At 36.5% G+C, this 19,468-nt stretch overlaps 1 protein-coding gene across 1 annotated transcript; it reads right to left on the bottom strand.

The window, feature by feature from the left end:
• Positions 1-57: 57 nt before the first annotated feature.
• LOC128224346 (multiple inositol polyphosphate phosphatase 1-like) lies at positions 58-18,464 on the bottom strand. Its single transcript, XM_052934166.1, has 4 exons — positions 17,652-18,464; positions 2,172-2,302; positions 873-1,015; positions 58-619 (listed from the first exon to the last, which is right to left on the bottom strand). The coding sequence occupies exons 1-4, from the start codon at positions 18,415-18,417 to the stop codon at positions 166-168; spliced, it is 1,494 nt and encodes a 497-aa protein (XP_052790126.1). The 5' UTR covers positions 18,418-18,464; the 3' UTR covers positions 58-165.
• Between the last annotated feature and the right edge of the window lie 1,004 nt (positions 18,465-19,468).

The raw sequence follows: 19,468 nt of genomic DNA on the forward strand, positions 1-19,468 counted from the left end.
AGATATGTTATATATTATTTACACGTTTCCCATCCTTTCATAATTCTAATACTGTCATATTTTACATAATCTGTATTTTTTTACAAAGTATTTTCAATGGTATTAAAACGAAGGTACATGTAAGGTTTTGGATAGTTGGAAGTTCCAAGTACTGAACTGAATATTTTATGAACATGACAATGCTGACAAAAGTAATGTTGCAATAAATACGGTGGTGTTAATAATGATGACACTGGTTCCTGATATATCATCGTCATCGTCGTCACAAATCTTCTCGATATCACAGCTGTTGGTTATGTTGGCGTATTGTTGAAGCATGGTGTCAAGAGGGCAGGCGTCGGCATTGCAGCCTGGTATACGGACTACTTCCTCATTAACGAACATCTTCACGAGAAACTTGTTGTCAGGGTTGTCATCGTTGGGACCAGCTTTACACGCATATAGCACGAAAGCTAAATTGGCAGAGAATGGCAACAACTTGCTTGATTTGAATTTCCTGTCTCGCAAAGCTTCCCTGTTAGTCGCGAGGAGCGGGGTATTGTCCTTGTAAAGACCTAATGTAGCCATTAGCTGCGCCACCGTCTCTGAATGTCCGAACAGAAAATTGGCCGCTGTGTATCTGCAAATAAAAAAAAATACACCGTGAATCATTCCCATAAGGGTTTGTATAAGACATAGACTAAACCGAGGACACGTTACACAACTTATTGGCTTTCTTCTCATGCCTTCGCACTGATGTTCTTACTCACTTGACATGGACTAATCAGCTGCATGCAGTCATTATATCTCAGAAAAGTACCAAGAAAACCATTGTGTCAGAAGTATTGTTTAAACCCTTCCCCGTGATCAGTGACCGTAGAATGTATGCATACCCCCGGTTAGCCTGCTCCTGTGTGATATTGCTGTAGTCCCAGCTGGTGTTCATAGCTGCCTTTAGGTTACCCAACATGTGCCGTACCAGCGGGCACGCCACCCTTGACGTCAGTGGATCGCCGTACATACTCTCCAACCATTTCTAAAGCATAACATGTTTACAATTTGTCAATCATTTTCTGAAGCCCGTTTACTTAATTTGAGATTTGTAACAAGAAGAACGCCTTAAATCTAACATTTAAACTAGAATGACATTCATTCTAAATCGTCCTCAATTTATTATCCCATGCCGAAATTTTTCGGAAGAGGGATCTCCTGTCCGTCCGGAACCATTTCTATGTAAAAACTGAATGTTAACGATTGAACCATGTATGAAAATTGTATAAAAATCGTGCGTTGGTGTACGTGCTACTGCTAGTAACACAAGAGTAATGACCCTTTAAGTATGGTTATCATGCCTGAAGCTGAAATGTGTTTGTCCAAAGTCTTTACTATTTAGTTGATAAAGAGTGTAAACCGTACATAAAATAAACCTTTGTGCGCTGGTGCATGCCGGAGATTCATCTATATCGAGTGAGCATCATAAATAATGTTGCTCTTCATTAATGGCAAAAAGAAAACCTAAATATTGTCCGTTCAGAGTCACACTTGACAGAAATATAGTTAACTTGTGGGAAGTTGGTATAACTATCGTGCGGTATACACCGGCAAACTTTGTCTTTATATGATTGGTTTTAGACAAGTTGTTGTTGATAAAAAAAGCTGAAACTTAAGTTAATTGTTTAGAACTAGAGTGTGATGATGCACGTGCAATATTTGTCTTGATAGGACCAGTAACTTAATTGTCATTTAATTATTAAAAAACAGCACAGAAAGGGTCCTTTCGGAAGCATTTCTATTAAACTTACTAATGGATTTTAATTGTACTTATGAAACCAAATAAGTATTATAAAAATACAATTGAGTGATGCTTGTGCAAGTACTGCCATTTAATGATAATAAAAATAACAACATAAACGTCTTCCCAAGCTGTTTCTGTGTAACATCTTATGTAACTTTTTGTGTAACTAAAATACGCGGAGGCGAAGACGTAGATAGACCAAAATTGATGTGCAGACCCAGTTTGTTGGGGGTCTATATCTTTCAATAAACATAACTCACATACGCGCGCGCACACCCACGCACACCCTCTCTCACACACGCACACACACACACACACACACACACACACACACACACAGATCTAGGCCAGAGAAATGTCTGGCGGGGAATATCAATGATCGATTGTACTTGGTTACCTCCAAATCCTGTCCGTACTCGAGGATCTCGCGATCGCCATTGGAGAGGAGACGGCACCAGAAGGGCGGGGAGGGCGGCTCCAGTGTGTACTGGTCGTACGCGCACAGTTCGTACAGTGTGTACACGTCCGCTGGAATGTACAAGAGATCAGTGCAATGGGCGTACGCGTTTGTACACTGGGGCTATAATGTACAAGGAATATATTTCAGCAAAGATCATCAGTGTGTAAAATGTAGGGAGTTAGGTGATTAGTATTCTGATTTCGAGACACAAATGAAGATACACCGGGCTTAGAAGTAATTAAAATGCATGGCGACGTTCATGGCGTATGATACAGAAACAGTTGGTCTCAATCAATTAAGGGATATTATCAAGCATGTCAAGATGATTTATTCTGACATTGTTCATATTTACAATTTACCAAATGAATGTTCGTTTACAATTCAAATTGCCTTGATGGTCCTCGCGAATGATCGAGTAATCTTCGTGCAGTGTGGCTTATTTCATATGTTTAATATGTAAGGCATCTGACAAGATTCATCCACAATTCAAGATTCTATGGTTTGTTTTAACCGGTGCCCCTAATTAATGCTACCAGCATGCATATATCGACCAATTAAGTGCTGTGCCATCTTTCTTTTATATAAGAAGATTTGAAATAGTGAAATTCTATGGGAAATGTAGTAGTAGCAATAAACCAGCGGCACCAAACCGAATCCTATGGACAAGGTTGTCTGGTACCCAGCATACTCTGCACAACAAGAAATGGTAAGGGCAGGTAACCCAGGCTAGGGACAAGGTTGTCTGGTACCCAGCATACTCTGCACAACAAGAAATGGTAAGGGCAGGTAACCCAGGCTAGGGACAAGGATGTCTGGTACCCAGCATACTCTGCACAACAAGAAATGGTAAGGGCAGGTAACCCAGGTTAGGGACAAGGTTGTCTGGTACCCAACACACTCTGCACAACAAGAAATGGTAAGGGCAGGTAACCCAGGCTAGGAAGAAGGTTCTCTGATACCATCCTCTGCACAACAATAAATGGTAAGTGCAGGTAACCCAGGCTAGGGACAAGGCTGTCTGGTACCCAACATACTCTGCACAACAAGAAATGGTAAGTGCAGGTAACCCAGGCTAGGGACAAGGCTGTCTGGTACCCAACATACTCTGCACAACAAGAAATGGTAAGTGCAGGTAACCCAGGCTAGGGACAAGGCTGTCTGGTACCCAACATACTCTGCACAACAAGAAATGGTAAGTGCAGGTAACCCAGGCTAGGGACAAGGCTGTCTGGTACCCAACATACTCTGCACAACAAGAAATGGTAAGGGCAGGTAACCCAGGTTAGGGACAAGGCTGTCTGGTACCCAACATACTCTGCACAACAAGAAATGGTAAGTGCAGGTAACCCAGGCTAGGGACAAGGCTGTCTGGTACCCAACATACTCTACTCAACAAGAAATGGTAAGGGCAGGTAACCCAGGCTTGTGACAAGGAACTTTTAGTGTAGGAGTAGGACAAACATTCCCTAGAGATAAAGTCCATTAGCGGAAAGTACATAACCATATTATGATACATAATAACAAACACACTGTATACAATTTACGTTACATTCAATACTGAAGAACGTTACATCATATGTATTGATAATAAAGTAAATAAACACACGTGTTTGATTGTTATGTCATTATACATGGCCACTAAACGCCAGTTCCACCACTAAACGGTGGTGCAAAGAAAATGAGCTTTCGCAACATCCGTGGTTCAGCTATGCCCTGTGTTTACTTCTACAAATATGAATGTGATTACTATTTTATTTGATAATTTTTTTAAACTGACATAAATCGAAAATCGGAGAATGTTGAACCATGTAAGAACATTTTTACTGCAGGCTGGCTACGATTTAGTTTCAATATTGTGCGAATTATGGTGTCAGGAGCTTTTCTCCCAAGCCGGATCTGTGCATATTTTGAGATCTGCTTGCATTTTCACAGTGGCTTGATGACAAAGGCTCATTAAAGTCACAATAAATAATTTCAACTAGCCAAATTTATATTTTATACATACTTGAACATGTATATTATCATTATAATACATTGCCATAAACATAAAATGAGATTTGACAAAATTCAAATATACCCTATACTGTAATATGAAACTTTAGTTTAAACTAGATCAGATTCGTGTTAACACTTATCTATAAATGCACTTTTGGCTCCTAGCAGTAACTGGTTATCTAGTTATGGTTTTCAAACCTGTTTACTTATTGAAGATCATTAATGTTTGCATATTTTTGTTTTGTTACCTATCATTATGATCGGGAAAGTCTGTAAATGAAATGGATATTACTTCTGTAAAATTGTACTTAAAATTTACCTACAACATTGACCACTTCAAGGCACATGTCATGGTCATTTCAAGGTCAGGGTTTGAAAACTACCCCTTTTTCAATATCCTTTTCTTCTTCTTCTTTTTTTTTTTTTTGGACTTTATTTCAGACTCATATGCTACCAAAATGGAATGCTAAAATTTCAAATACAATAAATTATGAAAGCTATCACACTCCTATTTCACCTAATACGTTGGAAGTTATCAACTTTAAACGCGTTCTTGATTCTTACTTTTAAAGTATAAAAGCAAACGTGAATACGTGCAGTTTAAATGTGTTCTGACAGGATGAATTTTTTATTTCACTTAAAATACTGCAACATAATATTGCTTAGTGAAAAAGAGTTGTATTAAATACAGAATAATATTAGCTTCAGCTTTATGTCTAAAGTTCTTTTCAACACAAACTATTTTTAAAAATAAAAAAGTCAGTGGTATCAACCATATAATAATAATAATTACTACATTATCTTGAATCGTTTACAGCCTACTTTCAGGCAGTTAATGATCCTAATGATTTGTTCAGCCAGACGAAGACATATTATACTTTAATAATACTATTTTACAAAATGAATTAAAGATAATGTTTTCTGAACAAGGTTTGCCATTCACCGAGGAAGACGTTCTTAAAGGTATTTCAAATTCGAATTTAAGCAAAAGTGCTGGTCCAGATTGGATACTTAATGAATTTTTGATATATGGTAAACATAGACTATCGTCTTTTCTTTTAAGGCTATTTAATAAACTATTTATCACCGGGTATTTTCCGGAAAAAGTGGAATGAGGGTTATATAGTCCCAATACATAAAAAGGGAAATTTAAACGAAGTTTGAAATTTGAGAAATCACATTATTAAGTGTTGTGGGAAAACTATTCACAAATATTATTAATAGTCGGCTTTCAACTTGGGCCGAATATTACCATGTATATATCGAGGCACAAGCTGGATTCAGAGCTGAAATGAGTACCGTTGATAACATTTTTGTATTTCAAAATTTAATTAACCGTGTTCTTAATAAAAACAAGCTGTTGTTTTGTGTTTTTGTTGATTTTACAAAAGCGTTTGATTATATAGTACGAGACAATATGTGGTATAAACTGCATATATTAGGACTACGGGGCAATCTCTTTTCAGTTATAATTTCAGTTATAAAGTCTATGTATAATCATTTGTATTCAAGAGTTAAACACCAAAACGAGTTAGATGCAGTGTTTGAAAGTCATTTAGGTGTACGTCAAGGCGAATGCCTATCGCCATTATTATTTTCATTGTATATTTACGATCTAGAGGAAGTATTATATCTCAAAGGGACCAAAGGGGTCGACACAGGATTATTAAAGTTTCTGCTCTTATATACAGACGATATTGTAATGTTTGCTTATTCAGCAGCAGAACTGCAAGCGAATATTAATATATTAGAGGAATATTTTAACAAATGGAAACTTAAGGTTAATAAAAGCAAAACAAAGATACTGGTTTTTAGGAAAGAGTGTAGATTACCTATAAATCTTCAGTTTTTCTATCAGGGATCACCATTGGAGGTTGTAAACAAATTTACACATAAAGCAATTTTTAAATTAAGAAAATATTTTAACAATTTTACTAATATAACACCTGAACATAAATTGGAACTTTTTGACAAACTTATTAGAACTATCCTATTATATGGTTCAGAAGTTTGGGGATTTTAAAACGAATGCCAATTGTGAGGATACACACCCACTTCATAAAATATGTACTTTCGGTTAAAACAACAACACCAATTGACTTTGTATATGCAGAAACGGGCAGATTAGATATACTGTCGCAATGCATTATCGATATTATTAAATACTGGCTTAATTTAAGTATGCCGAATGATAAATATGCAAGAGCCATCTATAATGTAATGATTAATGATGTTGTAAAACTTTCAAATAAAACAAACTGGGCAGTACATGTTAATTTTTTGAGTAATAGGGGGTTATATCACGTGTGACTTGCACAAGGAGTTGGTGATATTCAAGTTTTGTGTCATTTTTGAAGCAAAGAATACGAGATGTTTATGTTCGAAATTTAAACAGCAGATTGTCTCCTCAAGAGCTTTATTTTATGGAAACATTTCTAATTTTGAATTAAAACCCTATCTTAAGTGTGTTAATGTACAGAAATTCAGAATTGCTTTTTAAAAGCCAGTTAAGATTATCGTCGCATCGGTTAAATGTAGAAGTTGGTAGGTGGATTAATACAATTTTGGAACAAAGACTTTGCCAAAGACATTGTAATGTCTTAGAAGACGTATTTCATTTTTAGTTGAATGCGGCTTGAATACAAATATTAGATCTAAATATATTCCTAGATATTATCGTACTAATCCAAATGTGTTTAAAACCATAGACTTGCTGAATACAGATCATACTGATTTGTTAAAGAATCTTTCTATTTTCGTGTTTAAAGCATTTGCTCAGAAAAAGAATTTCATTACTTTACATGATACATGATAATTATATGTTTTAATACCAGCCGTAATATAGTTGTAATAAGTTCGTAATAATTCTTTTGATTTACATTTGCTACTATTTCTGTTACTGTAAAATATATCAACTACTTAAAAACAAAACATATAGAAAACGCCAAGCAAGTGTTAAATAATGGAAATGATCATGGACTATCATAGTCTACTTCATTGATGTATGTATGAATTGCGGAACAGATGTTGTTATCGGGGATTGAACGCAGTTGGGCTGGTAAAGTGGAGTCCGAAGGACTCAACGCGTACTTTAACCAGCCTAATTGCGTTCATATCGCCGAAAATGACATAACTCACGGAATTCATTACTTATATTTACACCCAGAGCTCATTTTTTGATTCCTGAATTGTTAAAAAAAACATTTAAGAAAACCTAAAATGTAACGCATTTCAAAAATAAAGGTCCAAATCATTTGAATGTCAAAATGCAAATATGACCAATATCGACAGCGCTATAACTTATATAATTATTCTTTTTATGTGAAAAAGTCCTAACATAAATAAACTCACAAATTAGTGTTAATTATATGTCATCTGTTTTTGCATATATTAAAGTCAAGTCAACCATACAATGTCCCTTCTTGGGCACATTCAGTGGTAAACAAGCTACATATAAAATATTTTTCTGAGTTTCATGTCAGCCTATTCAGCCGAAAGTTTCACCTTTTAAGACTTGTGTTGGTTGTTTTTTTCAACATATTATGTTAATTTATTTTCAAGAACCAAACAACCCAATGAACATTTCTCCCAGTTATTAGAAAACGTGTTTCTATAAGTCCACGTCTATGAATTCCTCAAACCCAATAAGGTCGCGATTTCTCTTGAAGACACAATATTTCTCCAGCAGCCCTCTGTATCCTAATTGTGGTTACAGTAAAGCCGACTCATTATCAAACAAGCCCAAGACTGTTTTCAAGTTCACGGTGTGTTCAAACAAACAATAAAGGGACTCTATGAAGCTCTATAAAGTGCCCAATTGGTAAAAGGTTTGTAATACTTGAGACCATTAAGTGTAAAGAAATCAAGTCAATTCAGTGCCCTGTAAATCCAAATTAAGCTGCAATTAAGTGTAACTAGTGTCAAACACACAACAGTAGGAGTAGGGCCCTTCTACATTCAACTCAATTCAAAATAATCTCAAATGCAGCTACATTTTAGTCCATCATGAGTCAAGTAAACACAAGAGCAGCATAACATTTTCATGGCATTCTTAACAACAGAAGGCTTCTACACAAACCCTTCCAAGGTCTTACCATTCCTGTTGTGGCTAAAGTCAAGCATATTCATAGATAGACCCACTTCAAAGGGCGAAACTTAAGCCAGTCCTGTTCTCTATCATTTTCAGTATGACTACAATAAAACACATTCAGAGCCAAACAAACGCAAGTTCATCTCTAATTAAGTCTACTCAGTGCTAAACTAACCACATTTGGCAACCCTACTGCCCATTTTAAACCAGACAAGCCCATATGCAGCTGTCATTAAGCATTCTCAGTTCCTAATACCCCACATCTTGGCAACCCGTGATTAAGCCTATTCACAGCCAAATAAAACATTCCCTTCTCACATAAGGCAATTTCAGTGCCAAATACTACACATTTTGGTAACCATAAAGCCCATTCAAAGCCGACCAAACCCATGTGCAGCTCTATCATTAACACTAGTACTCAATGCCATGTGGTGGTCATATTCGATTTGGCGGACATATTGAATATTTTTTGAGAGGGTCCTTACCCTAACCATAACTGGGTAGTGTACTTAATTATGTGTTTAAGATTTTATATAAAAGTAAGCTGATGTAAAGGAATATATTTAATTGACATTTATTTCATTCCAAATTGGATATATTAAATTTGTATTAGCATAATACAAGAAAATTATACAGGAAATCACAATTTTTGTAGACGTATCGTACTTTGAACTTGAAATGGCCTTGACCTTGAGGTAGTCAATACAGCATGTTAACTTTATGTACATTGGGAACATGAGCAATATATACTGGAATAATTATACGTCTCTATTTATTTAAATTTGTGACATATTTAGAGATAGAAAATACTTAATTAGATATTTATGACGGCCATGTTGAATGACATTTTGGATTTCTTGGTCCTAGTTTAACATAGGTTACACAAAATTAAGATCAAAACTTTTGCAATACTGCAACGAATTAAATGTTTTGTAAAAAACATTAACTTATGAAAATATAGGGTTCTTGGTTCTTAAAATCGATATATTTATCTTTTTAATGGAAATTATGGTTGCCAGGGCAACATAAATCTTTGAGGAATAATTGTATGAAATTTGAAACAGGTCACTTCTTACATCTTATTATCATTAAACATCACTGAACAAGACATTTATTAAGGTCACAGTAAATACCATAACTAAATTTTAAATAATTATGGTATTAGTGGCCATCTTGAATTTTGGTTGCCATTTTGAATAAATCCAGAGTGGGTCCAGAGCTTTTTTCAATCGTAATCATATTTTCTGCAAGTGTACCAAGTTTCAAAATTTTAACCAAATATGCTCATTTTTTTCACAATATGACCCGAGTATATGTAATGAAAGTCAAAATCTTTATGTTACTTTGGGCGCAAAACGTACTCGACATCGCCACCAGTACTCGACAGCGCCACCACTTTTATTAGTACGTGAATATATCCTTTTTATGAAGTGCTTATTAGCTGTGTTGTTTTCCGGTGTGAGAACTAAACATAACAGTTATATATGCACGCGCCAGAATGTTCTTACGTTTTGTGTAAGCAAGGAAGTGTACTCGAAATGCTAGCAGATCACAAAATAATGAAAATATTCACAAGTCCAATTCGATGGAAAAGCTCCTGGAACCACAGTTCGCACAATATTGAAACGAAATCTTAGCCAGCCTGAAGTAAAAATGTTCTTACACGGTACCACATTGTCCGATTTCCAAAAAAATGTCCATTTCAATAAAATTATAAAATAACAGTGCTCCAGTCAGGATTTGAAAAGGGCAGGGTGCTAGGTTAAAAAGGGCACTTTCAATGAGCCTTGATCGGGCACTTGCAAGGGCCAATGTTGAATTGTGTTTTTGTTGTAATTACTTTCAATCCTAATAGTTAGTTATGAATACCTTACTCCTTATCTGTTTTCTTTAATTTAGTGTCAAAACTATTTCTATTTATTATTTTCATACTTATTTCTGAAAATTGACTCTGTCAAACAAAAGGGCACAGCAGGGTGTAGTTAAGGGCAGCAGGGTGCTGGAAAAAAGCAGCAGGGTGCCCCACCCTGCTATTTAGGCCTAGCTGGAGCACTGAATAAAATATATTAATCACATTCACGATTGTAGAAGTAGCACAGGGCACAGCTGCACCACGGAAGTGTCGACAGGTAATTTTCTTTGCACCACCGCTAAGTGGTGGAGCTGGCGTTTTAGTGACAATGTTATATGGTTACGCATTACATTGACTCTTACAGCAGAGTAAGAAAAGAGTAGAGGATATTTTTGCAGAGTGGTTAAATATTAACGACACTTTTTACATAGTTAATATAGGTCAAGAACTCTTATACAGAGTAACAAAGAGTAACAACTCTAAATAGATGAATATTGAAATACGTATTGTGGCTATTAGTATTCTAGTATATGTATTTATGTATTGTTCAACGTCAAGGTACTAAGTGACAGGCCGGGTCGAACTCGTATGGATGAAGGGAAAACGTAACACAAGCTTTGAATGAAAATAGGGCATATATGTATATATCATTACCTAGGGGGGTATATGAAATGTAATTAAACAATGCATGCGCATCGGGATAGATTACAAGTCAGCTATATTAGGTATTACCATGTTTAAAGACAGGAGATGATGACTCAATCATACTGAACAAGACATATAGAGTAGCGTTATGTTAAACCAAATAACAATAGTAATGAATATAGAATTTTGGGACTACGGGCTTAGTTACACTGCCATGCAAACGGAAATCGTGGGTTGGTGAAATATGTGTCAATTCACAAACCTCAAGATGACAACGCAAAAATCAACTCTGTGACCTAAATGCTTTGCATGTCATCAGTAAGTGAAATTTCAATACCAACATGAAAGTGCGAATATCAAGCAGCTAATTAAAGCTGTAGGTTATGGATTGCTAAACGAGTTGCGGATCCGTGGTCTGGTGGTAGCATGTTGTTGTTGTAACTTGCTGCCCAACCCAACCCAATTGTATTATACTATTGTTTGTTCAGTTGATATATACGATGTGCGTATATAATGTAAAATAAATTACGATAAAAGTTAATTGGTAACACACTTGACTGTCATTTCAGGGATCGCAGGCTCGATTCACCGCCGGACAACTAAAAAATACTTCTTCCAAGAGGGACGTTAAATGGAGGTCCCATGTGACAGTGCCATACACTGGTGCACGTTAAAACCCAAGGGTAGCTATAACCGGTGTCACATTACGTCTGTACACTTTGCTCCAAAACATAAATGACTAACAATCTTATCGGACCACTCGCCGAATGGGCATTGCCCGAGTGCGAGTATAAATAAGCTTACACATACATCGCTCAACGAGCGTAATTTGAAGGTTCAGTCATCCGCTTCTCCCAAAAGAAGAACGCACGATTAACCTACTCACGCGAAGAATAATAAACAAAACATTAAAATGACACACTGGTAAATGACCTTATACGAGTACATGACCTTAACGCCAGCTCCACCACTTATCGCAATGAAATTGAGATGCCGACACTTCCGAGGTGCAAGCTGTGGCTTTTGTTTATTTGTACACACGTAAGTATGACTTATATTTTACCTGAAAAGATTATAAAATGGACATATATCGAAAATCGGAGAATGTGGTGCCGTGTAAGATCTCTTTTACTACAGGTTGCTTACCATTCTGTTCTAATCAATAACGAATTGTGGTGCTAAAAGCTTAATTCTCTCCCGATTCGGTCTTGTTTATATTTTGAGATCTGCTTGTATTTCAACAACATTTCAGTGTAAAGACAAACCAAAATTCTTGCGCATGAAATGATAACTATTATATAAATAACTTACGCCGGTAAGAGAACATACATTTTTTTCTTAAAAAGGAAATTTGCATATATTTATAAAAGTGGTGTCGCTTTTAATGAACTGATTGTGCTTTGGGGTTGTGCTGGCGCTGTCGAGTATGATTTGCACTGAAAGTTTATTAAAAAAGTTTTAAACCTTTGGAGGGAATGCGATATGGTGTCATTTTTACCATGTATTGTTGTGCTTGGTTTACCTATTTGTTGCAGAAGCTTTATAGTGGGTGAAAAAATATTGCCAATTTGCATGGCATTAAATTCCGTCGAGTCCTTTCTACATTTGAATGGTTTGTCTTCCTGGGCGTCTTGTGCTTATTGGAACAGTCAAAGGAAGGCACTTGACACAGTTTCTTTTTTTCTGTTCGCAGAAACAAGCCTTTTCTTGATAAAAAAAACATATGCAATGTATCAGGCAGTATGTGTATACTGTTTAAAATAATACGAAGTTAACAATTTTTAATCATGTTAGACACTAAACAAAACCAGAGCGCAATGTTATATATTTGGAGAAAAAGTTACAGGCCTTTAAAGACGATACCATCGAAAGTATGTTTTAGAATGGAATAGCCATAATCTTCATGAACTTGGGGGCCTGCACCAAGGGCTATGGGCATTTCTCGGTCTATGTCTATCACTTAGACACAAAGTTCTGATGTACTCTAGTCTCACAAAAAGATACGGCTTACAAGTCAAAATTTGTTATTTTACTTTTTTATTACGCCCCTACCCCAAAATTTCTGACTCACCAGACTTCACATGTGGTCTGAAAGTGGCAGTTTTATGGTAAAATACACTGGCACACACGCTGTCATATATGCTACGTCGAAAGACAACATTTTCCTTAAAGTGAAGACTAAAATCAAAGATAACTTTTCTTTTACTACACCATTTTAAATAAAACAAAATGCAGTCTATGCCGCTTAAAGAGCCCCGCCTTCGTTGTATTACCGAAGTTTGATAAGGTGATAAGTTTCATCAAACACTTCGACAAACCGGTTTCCAAAATAATGTTTTGACAGTGCTCCGTCAAACGACCGTATTGTGAAAAGGTTTGTCAAAGTGTTTTAAAAAACTAAACTCTCAATTAAATTCTGACAAGAACGGGAGCAGGAGCTCCGTTAGCGATTGCGCTTTATTTCGTTCAAAATGGTGAAGAAAAGGTGAAGTTATCTTTGTTTAAAGTCTTCATTCGAAGCAAAATATATATAGCCTGCGACGTAGCATTTATGAGGCAATTTATCACGAGGTATACATACACACACACTATATACAATGTGTGCATGTTTCCTTATTAAGAAGGGTTTGCAAAGTTTGTTGTGTGTCTGGTGTAAGTACTATACATAACAGTTATATTTGCACACGCAAAAATGTTCTTGATGTAAAATGTAGTTAAAATGCTAGCAGATTTCAAAATTTGAACAAGTCCGTATCGGGAGAAAAGCTCCTGGCACCACGAATCGTACTACATGCATATTGAATCCGAATCGTAGCCATCCTTTAGTAAACGTGTTTTTACACGGTACAACATTCTCCGATTTTCAAAATATGTTCATTTAATAAAAATATCAGCTAAAATATTAATTATACTAACGTATGTACAAATAAACAGTACGCATTACTTCATTACGGAAGTGTCGACAGCTCAATTCCTTTGCACCACCGATAAGTGGTGGAGCTGGCGGCTTTACATACAGTACTAAAGTTTTCACCTGGAACCACTTAAATGGCTCACGTCACGTGGGGAAAAATAAGACATGACCTACATTGACATGACCTTGATACATTATGGTCAAAATGGCTCGCACGGGACGAACGTGTCGGTGTTTACCTAAAATAAGTCATAACCCATTCGGAACTCCTCGGCCATTTTTTTTAAAAACAACGTTGTTTTCGATAAAATGGCCGAGGAGTTCCGAATGAGTCATAACCTACACTGACATGACCTAAATAATGGACGGGAACCGCTGGAACCCTGCTCTACGTACGCTTAGTTTGCTACTACTAATGAACTATTCAATACCGTCTGTGACGTCACACTAATTATATTCTAGAAGTAGGGGTATACGAATACCTTTGTAAATTCAGATTCTAATTAGCACTTATAATTAAGACAGTACATACATGTTCTTATCCAGGCGGCGAAATAAGATTTTTAGTTAAATATGACTTTAAAATGCCGCTAATAAAGTGCTCACTTGACCGTGCTAATTTGTGGAATTATTAAAATGGCATTTTTAAAACAATTTGGTTTCTCTTTCTTGAAGCATATCACATGTCACTTTGTGACATTTATCATTTGATATTACCTGATTTATCCATGTTTGAATTGGAATGAGTGAAATAAAGGAAACTTGACTTGACTTGACTTGACTTGACTTGACTTGACTTGACTTGACTTCAACTATAAAGGTTAAACAGAAGAACTTTAAGCTAAGAAAACAACTTTCAAAATTCCACCAAAAAAGGCCATATGTTTCAAAATCTAAATGTCCATCTACCTAGGTTATCGCTGCGAAATATCATGCACAGAATTATTGAAGTGTACTTTGAGTCTGTACACAACGCCATTTATGTGAATATTATCAACAGGAAATAAATAGAATATTGCTCACGAAAGGCTGCAACTTTATATATTGCTGCTCGGAGACACGACAGCAGACTGAGCTGTCAGTCTCTAGAAGGGCGGTCCTGCTAAAAGCCACAAGAGCTACTAAGGGAGCTTATAATAGAGCTACAACTAAGAGAGCTAGTAAGAGCTAATACGAGAGCTATACTACTAAGAGAGCTAGTAAGAGCTAATACGAGAGCTATACTACTAAGAGAGCTAGTAAGAGCTAATACGATAGCTAATAAGAGAGCTATTACAAAGAGAACTAGAAAGAGCTAATGCGAGAGCTTATAACAGAGCTACTACTCAGGGGTGTAGAAATGGGCCGGAAGCCGGTAAAATAACCCGGTTACTTTAGCATCTTCACCCGGCTATTTATCCCCGCATCATCAAAAATAAAATCTGTTATTTTTTGTCATGTTTACATAAGTTTAAAACCCTGATTGATGGTTTATTTTGGTTTCCACGCGTTCGGACTACAATGCACCACTAGCTCGATTCGTGACGTCATTAGTCGCATCCCCCTCTGGGATGTTTTCAAGTTCTAGGTTTGGGTTTCCCAGCGTTCCGAATACAATAACATTGGCTCGATACATGACCTCATTAGTCGCATGTTTTGAAGTTTATGATTAGTGAAGCAATAGAGGGTGAAAAAAAGAATATATTTTTTCCAGACACCAAAAAGCGTAGTAAGTTTGCAACATGAGCGTGTCTGTCCTTCTGTTAGTCCTATTACCATTTACGCAACATTCCTTTTTGTATACGCGTGTTATCCAGATGTTTAACAAAATGAAACAAGCTTGCGGTGATGTCACTGCTAAAAATAATCCATTATTTTGATGAATTTTACATGTACCTTTGGCGAAATTTCGTACGCTTTTAATAAACGCCACAAAGTGTCCAGATATTTCTTTTGGTTGTTATTAAAACGGAATTAGCTAGCTGTAGGTGAAATATCTAGAACCACAGAAAATGAAGTAAGATGTTTAATTTTCAGAGGATCACAGAGATTCAGTGGCTGAAAGTATATAAGTGGTAGAGAAGAAGGTACACATACGATTAGGAGGGAATTGCTAGCAAATGGCAAGGCATGTGGTCTGGAATGTTATAATAGTATCCTGAAACTGAATTTGACAGTTATTTGGTTTATTAGTTGGCCCTCACTGGTCGGGGGTGGAGGTGGGGTCGGGGGTGGGGGTGGGGTAAAACTCAGATCAGTGGGGTAGTTCTCAGATTCAGTATCATATTCAAGTAAAGACGTTTCCCTGTTTCCTTGTTACAAAATAAACATGCACCAGAACAGTTCAACACTAGAAATTTTGGTTAAAAAGGGCTTAAATTCAATCCCACAAGGGGCATTGGCCCCTTGACCCTAACTGGGGAAGGACACCCAGACTACCCCCCCCCGCCTACTTTTGGGATCTTCCCTGCTACTTCAAAACATTTCTACACCCCTGACTACTAAGAGAGCTAGTAAGAGCTAATAACAGAGCTACTACAAAGAGAGCTAGTAAGAGCTAATAACAGAGCTACTACAAAGAGAGCTAGTAAGAGGTAATAAGAGAGCTACTACAAAGAGAGCTAGTAAGAGGTAATAAGAGAGCTACTACAAAGAGAGCTAGTAAGAGCTAATAACAGAGCTACTACAAAGAGAGCTAGTAAGAGCTTATAACAGAGCTACTACAAAGAGAGCTAGTAAAAGGTAATAAGAGAGCTAACAAGAGAGCTACTACTAAGTGAGCTACTAAGAGCTACTGAGAGGAACTTGAAAATGACATAAATTATTACGGCAATATCTAAAATATAATTCCTAATTAAGGACTTGTATTTTAAATCTGTTCCATATATTTGCTATATATATAGAACTATATAACATTTTTTTTATGACAGGTCATATCAGGTTTCAAGATAGGGGTATCGATAAATCAATAATCATTTCTTCATACATGTAAAAAAAAAATCAAAAGGATGGATTGAACTTTAAGGGACCGCAAACCTGCAAAATGATATAGCGTCATATTGCTTAGAAAATCGAGATCTTTTAGGAGTTATCTATTAAATGACTAAATTGAAGGCGTTGATCACGAATTCATATGCTTCTGAGAATAATACTGTCAATCTGTGAGAGTGCAGCTAAACCTTTTATACTTCTTCATATTTTTTAACGTATGAATGCCTTAAAAACACTCATCAAATCTATGTGGCTCTATTAAATAAGTTCTTAGTAGCTCTTGTAGCTCAAACTAGCTCTTAGTTGCCTTTAGCCCCTTGAAGGGTTGGGTATTGGCTAGACCCTCCTAATTCAGGAGCAATACATAAATACATGTAACCATATTCAGCGGTTGTTCTGTATTTGAGTTCAACCAAAGTGTCCTATCTCTACAAACTTCATGTAACACGTTGCCACTCATACCACTCCCTTTATAGTTTATACAAATGAAAGCAATTATAGCCAAACGAAATATATTAAAATGTTACATTTGGTAACATTTGGCAACAGGCCGTCGCCTTAGGGTAAGATACAACTGTTGTGTATGTGAGGTATATATCAAACGGCTTTTCTCGTGTGTGATTCATAGGCTGGGAGAAGCTGTTAGGCTCAGGTGACACTGACAGTAAAACTATGTAAAGAAAAAAAATATTTCCTCTCACTTCTATGTCAGATTAAATAAACATTACAGCATGTACTTCTCAAATTGAAATGTTGTCAAAACATTGTACAGGTAATTTCAATACACTCAGACACTCAGCTACGGCTGTCAGCTTTGATTCACCTTAAGGCGAAATCACTTGTAAACTAGAATGTTTTGTCCACAGGAAAAACAAAGAAGCTTCGTTAACATGGGACAATATGTTCTTTTGCGAAACAACATGCAACATTTGTTAACATATAAAGACTTACTTGAACTCAGCGCAAAGCCTGAAGGCAGTCCTAGTTTGGCTCTGATGGATTTCGTGATGTTCAGAAACTCTTCTGTTTTCTCATACTTTTTGAACTCTTTGAAATAATCGTCATTGTCCTCAATATCGTTTTCATATTTGTCACAGCCATCGTAAAATCGAATAATTTTATCATCGATCGTGAGGTTTGTCGGGGCTATGTTTGCGATTCCGGTAGGTGGAGCGCACCGCTGGTTACCGTACAGGCAGTCCCCGGTTGCGTTGTACAAACCGCCATAAAAGCTGTTAGCGCTTGCTCTTGTACGCTGTTTGTCCGAGGATATAAACCGGATGTACTGTCCGTTTCTTTGGAAGAGCCGGCGGAACCTAAGAGCCGTTCGCTGGCCGAGGAGGCGGTGTTCCTCCTTCCCTTCAGCATTTAGCGTGCTCGCCAGCGGTTCAGTATAGGGCGAGGTCCATGTCTCCAGCTCAGGAAAAACGTTAATGCTTTTACCGTCCTTTAGACGCTCGTGGATATCGTTGATCTCTTCAACACTGCCGTCGGAGGGGTAGCGCGCTCCGTGACGCAACAGCATGCTCATATGCACTGCTTCACACAGACGATCATTGTAAACCTCGTTAAAACCAGAGTTTTCGGACGGCTGGGCAACGCTGTGAGCCCACCTGTACAAAGTCTTGGTAGAAAATACGGCCCAGTCTGAAACAATGCCATTGGGTACTCCCCCGTAGCACAGTGGAAAGAGAACCACTACTATTATTTTCCACATAGTGACACAGGAAATGGGAAAAAACTACGTATAATCACTTGCGACTGTTTCTCTACCTTTATGACACAACAGTGGTAGATGTTTGTGATCGCAGTTCACTTACTTCCAGCGCAAGGTAATTCATCAGGCTGTCATGTATGACTTCAAACCTTGAAAGTGCGTGTATGTTGACAGTACGGAGTGAATTTAAGATAAAAACAAGAATCCATCCTTACCCTAACCGGCCACTTGTGTAAGATTCGACAATAACTATAGTACAGTTGAAGAAATGTTGACCTTGATATAAAACAAAATTTACATTATTTTAGGTTAAAGAGCTTAACGTTGACATTATAAAATATATAGAAGAGACAGTAAAGAAGTCATAACACAGATCATAGCTTGGGTATCACCTAGTACGTACATTGTGAAATAAGCTATCGCCAATATAAAGAACACAATCTGATGACAAAACGTGACCCACGGTTGGTAAACTTCACTTAAGAATGCAAGGCCCAGTAGTTTCAATCGTTTCAGCCTTTTAGCCGATACTTCTTAAATAACATCTTTAGATGAATGTGCATATTTCTATAACATCTTTAGATGAATGTGCATATTTCTATAACATTTTAAGATGAATGTGCATATTTCTATAACATCTTTAGATGAATGTGCATATTTCTTTAACATTTTAAATGAATGTGCATATTTCTATAACATCTTTAGATGAATGTGCATATTTCTATAACATCTTTAGACGAATGTGCATATTAAATATTTCTATAACATCTTTAGATGAATGTGCATATTTCTATAACATCTTTAGATAATGTGCATATTTCTATAACATCTTTAGATGAATGTGCATATTTTTATAACATTGTAGATGAATGTGCATATTTCTATAACATCTTTAGATGAATGTGCATATTTTTATAACATTGCAGATGAATGTGCATATTTCTATAACATCTTTAGATGAATGTGCATATTTCTATAACATATTTAGATGAAAGTGCATATTTCTATAACATCTTTAGATGAATGTGCATATTTTTATAACATTTTAGAT

This window comes from Mya arenaria, chromosome 2, assembly GCF_026914265.1.
Source record: "Mya arenaria isolate MELC-2E11 chromosome 2, ASM2691426v1".
In the NCBI taxonomy this organism is placed as follows: Eukaryota; Metazoa; Mollusca; class Bivalvia; order Myida; family Myidae; genus Mya; species Mya arenaria.